General features: G+C 42.9%; 2 protein-coding genes across 3 annotated transcripts in view; one reads left to right on the top strand and one right to left on the bottom strand.

Moving 5' to 3' along the window:
* The window catches only part of SH2D1A (SH2 domain containing 1A), a 43,066-nt gene that overhangs the window by 16,617 nt on the left and 9,469 nt on the right, over positions 1-16,980 (top strand). The gene's annotated exons all lie outside the window — the stretch shown is intronic.
* The window catches only part of TENM1 (teneurin transmembrane protein 1), a 348,410-nt gene continuing 331,514 nt past the window's right edge, over positions 85-16,980 (bottom strand). For both annotated transcript variants that reach the window (XM_055727477.1, XM_055727478.1), the window contains 4 exons: positions 13,100-13,487; positions 11,202-12,422; positions 10,571-10,713; positions 85-9,117 (listed from right to left, as the gene is read on the bottom strand). In XM_055727477.1, the coding sequence (XP_055583452.1) occupies positions 8,359-9,117; positions 10,571-10,713; positions 11,202-12,422; positions 13,100-13,487 (2,511 nt within the window). In that variant the 3' untranslated portion in view covers positions 85-8,358. The remainder of the gene's footprint in view (positions 9,118-10,570; positions 10,714-11,201; positions 12,423-13,099; positions 13,488-16,980) is intronic.

Raw genomic sequence — 16,980 nt, 5'->3', positions numbered from 1 at the left:
AGTTTAGTTCCTAATTAATAATTTGGTACTAATTTTACATTACTTAACTTTGGACTCTGCTTTGCATTGTTCTGGTTGACATGTATGCAGAATTGAGCAAGTCCCCTTTTATACCCTTAGGCAAATTGCTTACGTTGAAGTGTCCTTGCCTTGGGTGGGCTGTGTGTCATTCACAGAGTTCCTAAAGATACTCCAGAAGTGCACCGTAAGGATCCCCACTAACTGATTTCCCATGACGCCAGGTGCTCTGCCCTGTAGCTCAGCAGAACTGGCCACTGCTGCCTGGATGCACAAAATCTGTAGTTTGCACAAATGATCAAAAGCTTAAGCAATGCACTGAGTGACTGAGAACAACCAGTGAAGTGGAGAACGTTGCTCTTTGCTTGTGGATATTCTTTATGCTTGAAAAAACCCACACTTGCATATAATTAAAAAAAAAAAAGAAATTATTTTTGCATGACAGTTTTTCTGCTTTTCTTTGCCTATCAGTGTGTTTTCCATGCTGCTGCTGGGCTCCTGGAGGACAGGGCTGAATCTACAGGACATGTCAGCTGCACAGGGTTTGCATGTGGCTACTGGGGAATTTGGTGTACGTGCCTGTTACGCTTGGGGTTTAACAAGCATGGTGACACTGTCCTGCCTGAGCTGGCAGACAGTAGGAAACACTTTTGACCAGACTGGATGCCCTGCACTCTTGTTTCAGGGGATAGCACTGTGTCTGCACTGCAGTCAAAGGGTGGTAGGCATGGTCCGAGCTCCTTCTGCGTGGGTTTCTGCCAGGTAGGCTTGTGTGGCTCCTGTGAGCTTTGGAAGGGACCCTGGCTGGGGCCCAGCCTTGTTTGAGTGTGCTCAGTCTGCAAGGGGCATGCATCTGGTCTGGCTGGTAGGTTTGTGTCACCGTTAGTCACCCTGCAACTCACAGAAATGGTCCTGGCTATCAAAAGAATGTGGGTCTCCTGAGCTGTCTTCCAAAGCGTGAGACTAACAGTGATCACAAATGGGCTAAAAAAAAAAAAAAAAAAAAAAAAAAAAAAGATTTAAAAAGAACAGCTCTTAAACATTGTATAGCCACCTTTGGGTTATTCTTGTTAAATATACTTCCAATGTCCACACAGCTTGGAAGGCTGGAAACGTTTCCTAAAAGAGAAAGATTTTTTTTTTTTCCCCCCCAGAAATACCAGGCTACAGGCTCCTAATGCCACCAGCCACGGCCAGCCACGGCTCGGTGGCACGGTGAGAGGTGCCGCAGCTACTTGGGGCTGATGGCGGGTCCTGCGACAGCAGCTGCCTCCCTGCAATAGCCCCAGTGCGTGCGTATCTGCATGTGGGATACTGACATGGGGAAGCCTCCTTCACAGGTATGTTAAAAAACCCTCCATCATAATCTGCTTAATTGTTGGCATCCTGGACCCTGCCTTGTTTTCACCTCGTTAAGGGCAAGCTGGATGCAAATAGTGGCAGAGCTAAACGGGCAGCAGCTGCAGGATTCTGCAAGGTTAGGGTGCTCCAAGCAGCATTTGATAAGGCTGGAAGGTTAACCTTTTTTTTTTTTTTTTCTATAAGTGGTTCTATGTGTGTGTGCATGTATGAGAGTGTGTGCTGAGGCAGTGCAAGCAATGAAACATTTTCTGTGAAGCACAACAATATCTGTGCAAACCAGCAATGGGAATAAATGGCATAAACCAACAGCCCCATTGTAACAGGGACTGGCGGGCAATACTGTTTCAAAGTTGTGACAATTTTGGTTCATTATTTTCAGTCTAATTGAAGGCCAAATTTAATTTCTGGTGAAATGTTCCCGTCCCCCCAACTAGTCACATCATATTTTACACTGAATGTGCATGTGTTGCTCTGCGCCTCCTTGCTATATATACTCGTTGGGTGAAACAAGGGTCTTAATACAGTGCTGTACAGTGGCAGATCCAGCATGATTTACTCTTTAATAAAATATTTACAAGCTTTTTTTTTTTTTTTAATCATTACATAATTCAGCAAATGCTGGCCATGGAGGTGCTGAACTGCCCACTGCCAGCATGGAGTGCAGCATCTGCAGCACCAGCTGCTTTGCTGTCACTTGTGCCCATTGAACCTTTCCTTCTCTGTGCCTTAAAGGTTTCCTGACTTGCTGTGCATCTGCGGTGGCTGGTCCCTACCTTTTCTTCTCTGGTTTTGTGCTGCTGCAACCCACCGTTCCCCAGACCCAGGTGACCTGCTGGGTGCTGGCAGGGTGCGTGCCTACCCCCAGGCTTCCCGGGGAGCTCTTTTGCTTTCTAAGTGCTGGGTCTGAACTCCTGGTTTACTTGGGTTCTCCTGGGAGCAGGAAAGAACGTGCTTGGAAATGGTCCCTGCCAGATGATTGCACCATGGTGGGGATAAACGTAGCGGGAAGCATTTTGCCCAAGGGCTGTTACCTATAGAAATGTCCTATTGACTTCAAGCGAAGGCTGAGGCTGGCAGTGTTGCACGTGCAAAGCCCGTGGCACCAGAGCAGCAGCCACTCATCTGCTCTGCGGTGCTGAGCCGAGGATAACTGGTTTGAATATGGCTGACTCCAGAAGTGCATTGTTTTTCTAAAAAAATACATAAAATAGGCCAGAATATGCCATTTTTGTTTAAAGCTGAGAATGTTGTTTCAGTTTCTGATGTAAATTATTAAGACAGAGGCTTGTTTGTGTTGTTTCTTTTGGGTACCCAAGGGTCTGGAATTGCCGTAGGCTTAAACAAGGTGGAAACAGAGAGAGAAGCTTGTGGTACCTGTGGGACAAGGAGTCGATGCTTGGTTATGGGAACAGTAATGTGGAAATTACGTAGATTTCATGCATTGACTTAAGGATCTGTAGCTCTTCACACCTTTAGAGAACAGCAGCCACAATTTGTGGGCATGACTTCCCGGGTAATGTTTGTGTCACCGGCTTCCTCCTTCCCGCCGCCCTTGCCAGGCTGCAGCCACGCCGGGATGCAGCCCCTCGCCGGGATGCAGCCCCTCGCCGGGATGCAGCCCCTCGCTGGGATGCAGCCCCTCGCTGCTGCCGTTGCTCTGCCCTGTCCCTCCCCAGCCCCCCCCTCCTCTGGGTGCCGCAGCCCCGGCTCTGACAGCTAATTTTGCAGCTCACTGCGGGGACCCTGCGTCCCCTGCCCCAGCCCTCCCTGCTCTGCCTTCTCCCCAGTAAAGGCGCTGCCGCCCCTCTGCAGCGACTCGTCCCGCCACAGGTCTGGTTTTGCTTCCACCAAGCCCCCCCGCGCTCCCCGGCTGTGGCTGACAGACCTTCTGCAGCACTAAATCAATACCATCTCCCAGGCTGATTTTCTTTCCTTTTCTACCAGAGTACCCCTTTGGCCTCGCTTCCTTCTTATCCATCCGACGCAGCTCTTCCAGCCTCAGCCCTCACGCTGGTTTATTACCCTGTCAAGCTGCTCCAATCTGTTTTTCACCATGTAACCTTTCCTTTTAGCCTTAAACACTCCTTCTGCCCCTCCAGTCCACTGTCTCCTCCTCTCTGCTGTGTGCGCTCGGCTTTTTATTTTTCCTCATGTGCATACTTTTGATACAGTCATTCATCATCATCTATTTGAGGCAGTTTGATAGAATGTGTATGTACTTAAACTTTGCTCCTTGGCCCCTACCACCACTGTGGTTCTCGGGAGTGCAAAGTCATAGAGCAGGATTTTCTATTTATTTATTTATTTATTTATTTAAACTCTCTCATCTGTTCTGATGAAATGTAATGACATGTGCACAGAAACTGGCTGTGATTTCACCTGCAGTGAAACCTGCAGAGGTATATGCTTGAACTTTGGTGAATCAGGAGTAAAATTAAATCTTGCTAGCGATCCCCTGCCCCCCAACTTTTGAATCTATCAATATTGTCTGAAGCCCTTATTCAGCTGTACGGAAGCACCTTTTACTGACACAACCAGAACATCCCAAAAACCGTGGTGTAAACAAAGACAACATCACACACCATCAGTTTGCACCTTTATTTTTTAAAAATGAAATAGTCAAAGTACTTTCTTTTTCAAATATCGACACATAATATATTAACTTTTAATATTTACAGCATGTTGCTGGGATGTTCTTGTAGAAAATGCATGCTTCTGGTCTGAAACCCAGAGCAAAATGCATCAGACCATTTAACTGCAGCCATATAACATAAACCTGTACAGTATCCAGTCACTATTCAGCACAGGAGTTAGAGCAGGAATAAAAAAATTGGGATCTATTGTTTCCTAGCAACGAGGCTGAGGCCATTATAACGCAATTTCTGTAAGATCAGAACCTCTAACTGGTGTTAGACAGAAACTGAAGATCTTGGCATACATTGTAAACATTTTTACTGTTGATGAGAAAGCTAAAAAGGAACGTTACTTTGACATATATCATATGCTATGCTTCTCTTCCTCGTTTATTGACACTTCTGCCTGAAGAGTATGAAGATTTTAATGTTTTATCATGGTTCATACAAGTAAAATACTGTCAAGGACACGATCTGATATACTAACATTTATTAAAAGGCTAAAGTCCACCACGAGATCTAAGGAAAAACTGGAAATTGTCAAACACGTTTCCTTAGACAAATAATGGCAGGTGACAAATGCCCGGACAAATCCACAGCGAGTCCGACTTCACCATTCCCAGTTTCTGCCGAGAAGCGATTCATGCGGCAGTCAGGGTGCTTTCAACCTGGTAATGTTTTGTATCAAGGAGAGGTTTAAATAACAGTCAGCATTTGACGGGGAAAATCCTTACGGCTCTCGGCAGCAGCCTGAGCTGAGTGTCACCGTGCTAGATCAGCCACGCTACGGCGACCCCCCCCAGCAAGCTAAGACCCTGCCAGGGGTCTGCCGAGCTCCTTTTGCTCAGGCTAAAATAGGAGCTCCTTTGCCTAAACCGCTTTCTGCTCCGGACCTGCACCTTGGCTTCCCGCAGCGGCGCCTGCCATCGCTCCCCGGGGAAGAGCGGCCGGTGCCGCGGGGCTGGGTGGGCAGGGAGCGCGGGGCAGGGACCCCCAGCTGTGGGAGCACGCGTGGCCAAGGCGAGAGGCCACGTCTACCCAGCTAGTGTACAACTGAGAGACCGTTAAAGAGCTCAAACCAAACAGCTAGGATGTGTATACCGAGTTGCACATCGACCAGTTCATATATATTTATTTGGCTATGTTCTACATAGATATCTATATATATATATTTATACCTTTGAAATGTTCTAGATTTGCTAAATAAATATGAAAGCAAAGGAAGCATTACTTGTACACACTATTTGTTTGGCTGTCATAAAAAATATAGCACGTATTTCTCATGTACTTTGCTACAGGATAGTGTGCAATAGTGGGTTTTGTTTTATTTTATTTTATTTTTTTTCCTCTTTCAGAACTTTGCAGTGCAGAATGCTAGCTGGCATCAAATTATCTGATCTAAATACCAGTAAAAATTTCCATGCCATTATTTCTCTTTTTCTCATTTGGGTCTCTAGGTTATAGTGCAAAATAAAATTAGAAAAAAAAAAAAACCCAAAAAAACCCTACAAAAAACAACACTGAGAAATTGGTCTAACTACTAGGAGAAAAAAAATGGAGACTGAAATATTCCCTGCCTCCATCTGAGGTTGTTCATGAACAAGATGGTCCAAAGCTATTTGTTTGCTTAGTTCTCACGAATCACTGCAGCTGGCCCATGTGTAGCTACAACTTCAGCCTCCAGTGCTTTCCGTAGTAACTCATTTCTTTAGCACTGTCATTTCAACACATTTGTATTTAGTTTCCTAAATTTCCAAAACTGTTATGATGAAGGCTTTTTTTTTTTTTTTTTTGCTTTTGTAACAGGGCCATGTAATGTCATGTGATTCTTCATACATCCATATTCTCATAAGAAATATTGTTCAAAATTGTACCTTAGACTGCACCCAGGAACTGGGACAATGCCAATCTACTTTCAGAGACAAACTTATAACACATTTCATTCTTTGACCTTTTGGTATAATATGAGAACAACAGTAATCAAGGCAGTATTAAAAACACAGCTGTAGGTAATACAAAGTGCATTTCCTGCATATAATACAAATATAACTTTAAGAAACTAAAGGCACAAGCTAACTAAATATGTATTACATACTAGAAATGCACAGTTCAAGGTAATTCTAATAGCTTCAAATATTTGTTTATAATGGATATTTAAAGCAGTTTGAAAATGATCCTCATTAGTGAATTGCAAAAAAGTAGAATTGCTTAAAATATAAGTAAAATATACTCTAATATTGACATCTTGGATCAGTGATAAAATACATCATCACGTTTATGAATGCACTCTCTATATACAATTCATAAATTCTTCTTCCATTGATTAAAAGCATATTAGAGGCTCAAGGATTTGAGGGTCCATTTTTAGGCTGGTGTGGAGGTATTCAAATTCTCCGTGATTGTATGGAAAATTACACAAATCAGAGCTGTCAAACCTGGATCTTGTCAGCTCCTGATTCTGTACCTTAGTTAAGGATGAGCCCGATCAGGATGTGCATGTGAAGATTTTGGTCCACCATTCCCTGCGGCTGGGGAGTAGGGGGTGCTTTTAGGGGGTCAGGCTCCCGCTCAGCCTGATCCTGCACCCCCAAAGCTGCGCTGGCTCCAGGGGGAGCAGAAGGAGTCTGGAAAGAGACGCTAATGGTGTGAGGCTGGGACCTGAGGTCAAACCCCTGGCGGGGTTCTGGGCTCAGGTGCCAGCTCAGGCTCATCGCTAACTTTTTGGTACAGTCTGCTCCACTTGCCCAAAAACAAGGGAAGAAAGAAAACCGGAAAGAAAGGAAGAAAGAGAAAAAAAAGGACTTTTTTGGCTTCAGTAAATATGAGCAGAATTTTTTTCAATATATTTACTATGTCTGTTTGGAAAGAAATGTGCAATAACATCACTGTTACGGATACACAGGCTCTATAACAAGACTTCTAGCTCCCTCTGAAAGTCAGCAAAGGAAATCTGCTTACCTGTCCCACCCCTCCCCATGTGCCCTCCCCACCTCCCGATAACCAGGTCTTTTAAAAATGACAAGCTGAAAGAAGGATTACCTACTCTGCTATGAAGTAACTGTGCCAGCAGCGCATGATACCTTGGGAAATAAAAATTTCTGTCCATGCAATATAATGCTTTTCTATGTGCTCTAGATATTGAGCTGAAAAGTGAAGAGTCATCCCCAAAATGTTCTACGTTTATCAACATATTTACTATCCACACTTAGGTTCATCAACTCCCAGCCCACCAATCTTCTTCAGACTCGAAAAAATGAGTAATACAACAGGATTATTAATCTGAGATGAGAAGAACGCGATGCCTAAACCCAACAACACTGCAGTTTCCAGATGATCTGTGAAAAGGCGAGTCCTGCCCCAAGGACTACAGGCAGGACTGGTCCCGCACGGCTGGCTGTTACCGCACGGTGGGGGCTCTCCTCGATCCTGCCTGGGTCACGAGGCTGGTCCCAAAAGCACCGAGTTCAAGCCCAGGCTGAGCACACTGATGTCAGCAGAGATGCCTGCCGACTGCTGTGCCCACTGGCCCTTTGGCCACCCCGGCACCTGGTGGAAGCCCAGCAGTGTGGTGCCACCCTGCGCCCCTCCGCCAGGCAGATCTGCAGCCCTACCTGCGCTGCCGGGCTCCAGCGTAACCCAGTGCCGAGGGAAACCTTGGGAAAAAGCACCCCCAGGCAACACGGCGCTCATCACTGAGTGGCTGAGAGGTGGCTAAAGGCCATACAGGGCAGCCTTTTACTTACTGTATCCAAAAGAAGTCGGGTTTCCCAGGTTAGAAAACCCCTTAGATCATAGCTGTGAGGAATGACATGTGCAGGGCTGGTGAGCAGCTACAAAATTTCCATACGCAGTCTGGTTTCTGTATGCAAACCCTGGAACTCACGGGAGATCTTACTGGGATAAAAACTACCCAGGAAATACGGGTTGCAGAATCAGGCTCTGTAAATTTTTAAATAATTGGTGAATTATTAAATCAACAACAACAGAAAAGCCGTGTTTCTTTAGAAGGTGGCAGAGCACGCTGCGCTCTCCCTCACCCCGCGGGGATGTGCGGTGTCACCCCCAGCACCTCGCGCGCAGGTCGCGCTGCTCAGCTGTCAGGACTCTGCTTCTGAAATTTTTGAATACTGCCACACAAGAACTAAAAATCGTCACTGTCGTCTCTCAAAGAGTTAAACGAACAATATTAAAATACCATCTTCTGTCACATTTAAAGGCAGTTGGATATGTTTTTTCCTCTATATTTATATATACAGAGTTCTGATCTAGAAAAACCAATACAATAAACCATTTTACGTTTAAAAACAGGCAGTCTTTGGTGACGCAAAGGCAGAGATTTTCTTTGTTACCTTCTGCCTATTTCACTCTGTCTCATAAAGTGAATATTATTGGCACTGTCAGAAAGTTCGAGATACTGCTCCACAGATAAAACAAAATATCCATCGTAGCCTTGTACCCGCCCAGTGCTTAAAAGCTGCTGTTTCTCTCCATCTGTCCATGCCCTAATACCTTCTTCCCCTTCCTGTAGCCGCCTCTGCTCCTTAGTCCAGGCCTGAGCCACAGCTCTCTGCCTGGCTATCTCTAAGACATGGTTTTTTTCTTCTTCCACCGTTGTTCCATACCGAACGTTAAAGCACAGTGCGCCGTGCTGGAGCTGGATGTCAGCAAAGCGTCTAGTCCTCCCGTTGATCACAGAAGTCATCTGCGACACTGTGACGTTGACGCCATTCTCCAAGATGCGTCGTCCTCCGGTGTTGCCGATGAGGGCCAAATCTTCCTCCAAAGACCCCAGCTTGATGAAGTAGTGCGTGTCTCTGCCCTCTATGGTGAAATGGAGGTTCTCCAGATAGTGAGCGTTGTTGAGGATGGCAGCGATGCGCCGGCTGTCCTCGTTAGCCACGCCTATAATGTCAGCTGTCACTATACCATCCTTTATAGCAAATTTGATGCCTTTTCCAAACACTGAAGGAATAGCTGCAAATCGCGGCTGCTTTACTCCCTCATAGCACTTGCCATCACTGTACCTGGGTGTCATAGGAAGTTGATCCAAGGATATAAAGTTTCGGAGTTGCTTTTGTAGCTCACACTGAATACCAAGGATAGTCTGGAAAAGAAAATACCAATAAAGATTGCAGGCAAGGCACCTTGCAGTTCATGAGAGTGTCCCACAGACCCTGCTGATCTCTTAACTGCTTAGAATGGATCTTCAGTTTGTTTGGAAAACACTGTGTGCACCTAGAGAGCCCGGGAACATGCACATGCTCCCTAATCGCCTAAGGTACTGCTTTCTGTGTCTTGGACTCTTATCTCTAGAAAACAAATGGAAAACACATTTATCGCAAATGCTATTTTTGTATTTATTCTTCCTTTTCCCCTCCCCCTCCCCCCTTGAACTGTTACTCTAATGGCTGGTCTTTCGACTCTCAGGCATGGGGAAACCTGAACTCAAAGCTGTGCTCTTTCACATGACTCAGTGCTTAGTCTCTGTGCGTCTCATTATGTCTTCCCTAAAAGAGCAGTAACAGTTTTTATAGGCCATTCGTTAAGGAAAGCAGGCTGTGAAGGTCTCAAGACACTAGAACAATAGGAACGAGGCAACTACGTCAGATCTGTAGATCTTGCTCCCCAGTGAGGCTAAAAAAAGACCCTCACTCTAACCACCTATGTCTTTCAACACCATACCTATCATTACACTTTTTCTGTGTCTTTGTAACAGCTTCTTTATATCTCAGTGACAATTTTACATGGACAGAATGAGCTCTGACCCTTCAGCTCTGTGCACTTTGTGCAGTCATTTGTGCGTGGGAAAATAAGTTTGTTAATGCTATGGATGTGAACTCACAACATTTTACACTTCCTTTTCTTAACTACATTAGAGGAAAGGCATCTTTCCTCTCTCATCTTTGCAAAATTAAATTTCTTTGTTAACAGGTGCTCATATGGCCAAATGCAAAACATGAATGCCTGCTCAGAGCATTGGTAGTTGGCTCTGTTGCAGTTACACTGATTACTAGACCCTGATAGCTGCTCCATGGCTCTTCTTTACTGAAAATAAGCCCTGCAACAAGGTTGAGTTTTACAGATCCCCCTACAAAATCATAGTAACATTTCTGTTTTCCTGCACTAATTACGCAGAGGTACAGACTTGTAAAGCTCTTTATACCCTCAGTGATTTTGCATCTCTTGTGGCATCTTTGCTAATGAAGATGAAAATTTGTTGTTTTAATTTTTTAATTGAACAAAATTTTTTGTTGGCTTTTTCAATTCTCACACAAACCCTTTTAGCCTTTTGCCTATCCTTCCCCTCAAATTTGGATAGTTTCTCGGTAAACAGCTGCAAAGTTCCTTCACTGTGTTGCTAAAAGCTTCTCCTTAAAACTTTCCTCCACTCCGATACCAGCACATAATTGACAACATTAAAATTTCTAGCATTATTATATTATTTGCCTTCCCTATTATGTTGAAGATATAGTCATATTGTTTCCTTGGTCTCCAATATTTTCTAATAAAATTCCATAACTTAGTATTAGAAGCAGCTGAAAAGAGTTTTTGCTAACCTTTCCAGGATCCCACTCTTGGGTTTTTGTTTGAAGCTGTAGAAGTTCGTATGTTGTCTCCAAAGCTTCTATCTCTGGTTTTGGGAATCCAGGTAGTACATTGTGCAACTGGAAACCAAACAGCTCTAGCCAACTTCCAATGTCTACAAAACAAGTAAAGGATGCTGGCAATAAGGCACATAAATCCTAGAAAAAGTGAGGGTAGTCTGCAGAAATCCTGACTACGCAGGAATAATGATTTCACATCAATTTATGTTTTCAGTACTGGTTACAGCATCTACTGTAGCAACAAATTATTTGATTACAAAGCATAGCTATACTCAAATCAATAGTGTACTTTCTATCTATTTATAATAGAAAAAATTCAAATTAAGCTGCCTCCATTCCCCCCCTGATTTTAGCATTTAGAAAAGCAGCAGATACAACTATAGTTATTTTATTGGTTACCGTAAAGGCTATAGAAAACAGATCAAGCTCAGCAAGTTGTTACCCATTAAAGAAACAACACTAACATCTGTAAGATTAGAGCCAAATGGTAACTTTGGATGTACGCAAAAGATTCCTGGAGTCTTGAATCCATGCCAGAATTTGATAAAAAGTTGTATTTTCATGAGAAATGTGTTACTTTTACCTGTTGTATACTTAGCGACGTCTTGGATTCTGCCAACTGGGTAATTGTTTTCAAATGAGTAGAGATTAAACGGTTGTGGGACAGCATTCAGGTGTTTCCATATATGATGATTTGGTGTTGTCCACCGACCAGCAATGACATCATAGTCCCGCTGACCCAGATGAACTAATTTAGTAAGAGAATCATACAGCCCTCCATGAAAACCAATGATAACCTCGAAATCTGGATTAGTGTCCTGGTAGATCTCTCCATATGGGGTATACAAAATTTCTTTTATGACTTGGCCCCGACTGCTAAATACAGCTAGAGGTGTTCCAGTGTTATCACAGGCAACGTAATACTCTTCTCCACTGCTTAATTCCATTGCAATGAGATGACCTTGAAGATCGTAATATAGGGATGTTATTTCTGAGCTAGTATGATTGTACAAATGAGTAACTCTTATTGGATTGGAGAGATCAGCATAGAAGAACTGTAAGTGTTGTCCTAGGCTCGATTTGCTTGCAACTCGTCTTCCAAGACCATCATAACAGTATTGCACAGTCCAGCCAGACACTTTGTTGTACGCTTTGTTCAGCAGACCGTTAGAGTTGTACTCAAAGATCTCATTGCCTCTTTGCCTGAGAAAACCATCTTCGTCCATTTTATATTGAATTTCTCCCAGTCTGGTAATGCGATCTCTCAGATCATATCTCAGAGGAGTCAGGCGTGCACTGTTTCCATGGCTCAGCAAGTTGATGTTGCCGTTAAGGTCATAGCTGTAGCGCCACTGGGTTTTATCATTCACAGACACAGTCTGAAGTTGACCGTCAGCATCGTATTCATAAAAATATCTTGTTATATTGGCATCTACACCTACGCGTATATCACAGATCACCATACGACCCATATTATCATACTGGATGGTCATCCAGTAAGCTATAGACTTGAGAATTTCGTATTGTACTTCAATCACCTGACCATTCGCACTAAAAATTTTGGTATGTTTCATCACAGTGGTGGTTATAACTTGGTTTAAATCATAATTAATGACACTGAATTTTCCAAATTGCTCCGTCCTGCCAGAAACGTCGACGTAACGGTACAGATCGATGGGAAGAGGTGTCTCGTTTATCATGGCCTGCATACTCGTGACACGGAAGTTGTTATAGCTGTAGTCAAATCTGGCATTTACGAGCCCTTCTTCACTGAACCTGAAGATTTGGCGACCAATAAGCGGACCTGTCCGAAACAATCAGGGAAAAGAGGAAAAGCAAAAATGCCAATGAATTACGTCCACAGTATACTTACCCTACAGACCTAGCACAGACAGGCGATGAACTCAAATATACCCTTAAGCCTTATTGCTACTTGACTGTCTCAGAAAATACCATTAACTATGAATATGTTAAATTATTCTCTCGCAAACCTTTATTAATGCTCGCTCTACAAAATATTTATATTTTATTAACATTTGTTTAAATGAATGCTATTTTATTCACAATTATGATTTCTATTTACTTACAAGATAATTCTAAACAAAATTTATTTTACAGTGTGATTTCTTTCCTCATATAAACAGTCCTTTTGAATTTATGTTATATTATGTTATAAACAGGGAAAGTTGAAAATACAAACAATAAACCAACTTGATTTAGTATTTAGCAAATATCCACACAGTGGAATAAAAACAATCAAACATTATAAGAGCTATTCCATACCAAGCAATAAAAAGAAAACTGTATTTCAAATGGGACAGCTATATATGCCTATGGACACAGACATAGAGATATACACATATTTTTCTATTGAAACATAAAATATAAGAACTTATAGACATAAAAATAATGGAATTTCATGCCAGGTACGTGCAGGATCAGGGCCAAAAATTTTAACGAAGTAGTGACGGTTACACAAACCTGTTTGCCTGTATCTGATGGTACAGATGAACCCATCATGCATTAAATGTATTGTTTTAATAACTCCAGAAGATTCCTCGTAGGTGAACGTGACTTGAGTAGTATCATAAAGAATCTCAGAAAGTCGGGACTGTTTGGTGTATTTGTAAAGGACCCTGCGCCCTGTCCCAGGATATAATGTTTGCAGAAGCCGTCCGTCTCTGGCGACGTCCTGTATGAAAGCCGCGTTGCTGTCTGGAGGGGTATAGATGTTGCGGTAGTAGCCGACGGACAGCATGGTTTGCAAGGCATGGCGCACCATGCTCGGCATGGTGACCGAGAGCAGGTAGTCAGACTGGTCGTACTCAAAGATGTAGCGGCGCTGGCTGTGCAACAGGAGCATCACGGACTGCAATCAAACAGGGATGGCACTATAAGTGGCTGATCAAGCAAATGATTATTGAGCTAGTGAGTGCTTGAAGGTTAAGGAAATGGTGCAACAACCACCCACTCTTGTTTGCTCTTACTGTCTGTACAATTCCAAGTGAAGCTTTCAGCTCCAGGAGACCTGGCCAGCAAGGTGGTACAAAACAGGAGGAGAATATTAATGTCTGGAGGTAAGGACCTCCAAACTGGAAGGCAGATGTGGCTCTCAGTAGCATTTCAAACTCATGCTGACTTGCTACGGTTGCTTTGAAATATTCAGGTCATCCTCCCAGGAAGCAAACACAGAGAGAATCTCTTCCTCACACACAGCAGAGCATCTGCACCAGCAGATGTTTCTAGGGGAGGTGGAAAGAGGAAACTTTCAATGCTGTGTATAAGATGTTTACCTTTTATTGGCATTCTGCATCTATCTAGCACAGACCTACCCCTTTTTCTGCATGTCTTCCATTAAATGCACATTGCCCCTGAGGTTGCAGTATCTCTGTGCTTACAGATGGATGAAAATAGTCTGCAGGTTCTTTGGTGTGACTACTTCTATCTCTGGTTTACAATGTTTACAAAGAATATAATTTCTACACAGGTACTTGATATTTGCCCGGTGTTGGTTAACTGTGGCTGGCCAATGAAAGCTGGTTGGTTTGCTTGGCAGATGAATGTGCAAGCATGACTGACATTTTTCTGTGCAAATTTAAAATCTGGGTTCTGTAAACCTTTTCACCGGTCACGTCCAAAGTCACAGTGTCACAGAGTATGAGCCCACTGGTGAACAGTCACTGTTGAAACGAGCATAATGAAAACACAGAGTGAAAATGAATGGTGGAACTTTGTAGCTTTCCCCCAGCTCCAGTAAGTGGCTTAGCTGGACCACAGCACTGCACATCCTTGCCACACTGCCTGAGCTGAGTCAGAGAGCTGGCACTGCACAGTTCTTAGCTCACAGCCCAAACCTACCAGGCACATAAGCAAATTTGTCAGGCTTCTGCATGACTGAGACCTCACACAAAACAAAGTCTTATGAGGAACAGCGTCACTGCTTTTTTCACAGAGCATTGGGGAAAGAAATCGGGGAAAAAAGGGCATTTTTTTCCCCTCTAAACTAAAAACCTTCTCTGGGAAGAACACATGGAGAGCTCAGCCCTGCAATGTGTTAAGTAACACTGGCCCCGAGCCACTTTGCTCTGACAGATAACCCGAGTGGTTATTCAAAGGGCCAAAGATAGGCTAAGCCTTGGCCATCCTCCCTGCACCCCCGGCCCCCTGCCCTCCCAAGATGTATTTCTTCCTGCCCTTGGTGCAAAGACATCTGTCACCTGTACACAAGCCAGAGAGCGCCAACATATGCCACTCGCAAGTCACTTTCTGCCAACCAGTGATGACAGACCTTTACACTGAGCTTTTTCTGATCACTTTATTGCTGGTCTGCCAAGCATTTCTAACATGCAGCGTTTATTTTGTTTTCACCTTCAGTCAAGAGTCCCCAATCTGCAGTAAACCACTGGCTGAACTCTCTCCTAGCACTGATGTGATGCCTCGCTCTATATACTGCTCCCAGGCCTGTTTTTAAGCTGTCTGCCATTGACAGAGTATGAATAACAAGATCAGAAACATCTCTAATGTAACTTTAGTGCCCATGTGCCATTTTTACAGCACTTTGTGGCTTTTCCACTTTTGTCAAGGATAGTAGAAGGATAGACGGTACAAAGGTCGGAGACTCAGTATCCTTTCTAGTCTATTAGAGAATACCATAAAGAGGCAAAAAAAAAAAATATATTCACAATTCATCCTAATAGTATCACAATAGATTTTTCAACTCTTTTCACAAATTGGGTTCTAATTGTTTTAAAGGATTTCAGAGGGTAGCTCGTAAAACATGCAAAAAGCTGTTGTTTTATAAAAACAACCACAGCTTGGTCAACCACGTAATGATTGATGCCGCATGGTACAGCAAGACAAACAGCCAGTGGCAATTACTCGGAGCTCTGCTGGGAAGGCACAAATGCTGAGCATCGCCACTAGATGTCATTTCTGTCCAACGTACACACGCAGCCGCTCATCTGTTTTGTCTGGTGGAGAACGTGGGATTTTGGAAGCAAGCCTGAAGTATTCAGGAGATTTTATAACACCATTAACTAACGGAGGAAAGTGACCAAAACAAAAGGAACTGAATCTCAAGTCAAAATTACTTACAGTGCTGCTATCATCCTGCTTTTTAAAACCTAAATTACTGGACCTAATTTTGGAAGGGGTACAGATTTTTGAAAACTAACCCATCAAGTGCTAAAAATGAAGAATTAAATAACTATGAATTGGAAGAGAACTATATAATTGATTTTTTGATAAAAGGAATCATTGGGACTTATGAGGTTTCAGACAACCTTTAGCAATCATTACCTAATTAACACAATGAGTTATAGACTTCAATGGAGCCAAAAAATTATATTTCAGTGTCTAATTTTGACATTGAATTCATCTTCCTTTGGCACAAGGAACAAAACAATGATGAAAGTACATTAAATAGCTGGGAGATTATGTTCATGCTGTGTATGACTTTCAATAATTTTAATGACAAGTTACAGCATGACCCAAGTCTGCTGCTACCTGAACCAGTAAACTTTTGCCATTTGCTTCTGCAAGATGAGGATTTGGCCACTTGTGTAGAATTTCAGAATAACATTTTTAAGTTATATGGCTTTATTTACAAGCTCATCACAAACTAAGAGCAGATGAAGTGATTTGGAAAGATAAGAAGCATACATCTTTCCAAAATCACAGTCCATTAAGCCCAAAGAAAAAATAACAGATTACTCCAAACCCCACATTGTCTGAATATTTGAAAGCTGTGCTAAATGCGTGTTTACTTGCAATTTGCAGAAGAGCATACAGATAAAAGAAGGCCTGACAAATTTATCTGAACCAAACTTCTGAAGCTTCTAGGGTTTGCCAATCTTGTTAACACACGCAAGAACCATCGTGCATGCAGACAGGGAAGGAATCACATTTTTATGCATTCTCCAGTCTCAATCTTTTTTTTTTTTTTTCTCTGGGTTAGGTTTAGGTTTTTTGAGGATCAGGCTTAAATACTTTCAAAATAAATACAGCAAAGTTTATCTTAAAAGTACACATTTGGAACTTTTTCATGTATAAATAACTTCAAAGTCATTGGATTGCCTGCGTGTAATACCCCCTATCAGTTTTGCCTCACCTGCCCCCTCCTAGCCTTTCCCTCTGGTTTAAGAGGTTCAGAGAAAATGTTCTGCAAACTCAGGGTATATTGGATAGTCCAAGATGTTGCTATTTAAAAAAAAAAAAAAAAAAGAAAAAAAAAAGGTTAAAAGGACACTGTTTGAATACAATTTCACACCAAGTTCTGAAAGCTTCAAAAATGCAGATTGGCGTCTTGGGTTTGAGAGACAAGACCAAATGAAACGCTTCTACAGCTGAAGTCTGTACAACAC

Source organism: Falco cherrug, chromosome 15 (assembly GCF_023634085.1).
Source record: "Falco cherrug isolate bFalChe1 chromosome 15, bFalChe1.pri, whole genome shotgun sequence".
Classification (NCBI taxonomy): Eukaryota; Metazoa; Chordata; class Aves; order Falconiformes; family Falconidae; genus Falco; species Falco cherrug.
Note: the sequence above shows the minus strand (reverse complement) of the source record. Positions and strands in the feature narration are given on the sequence as shown.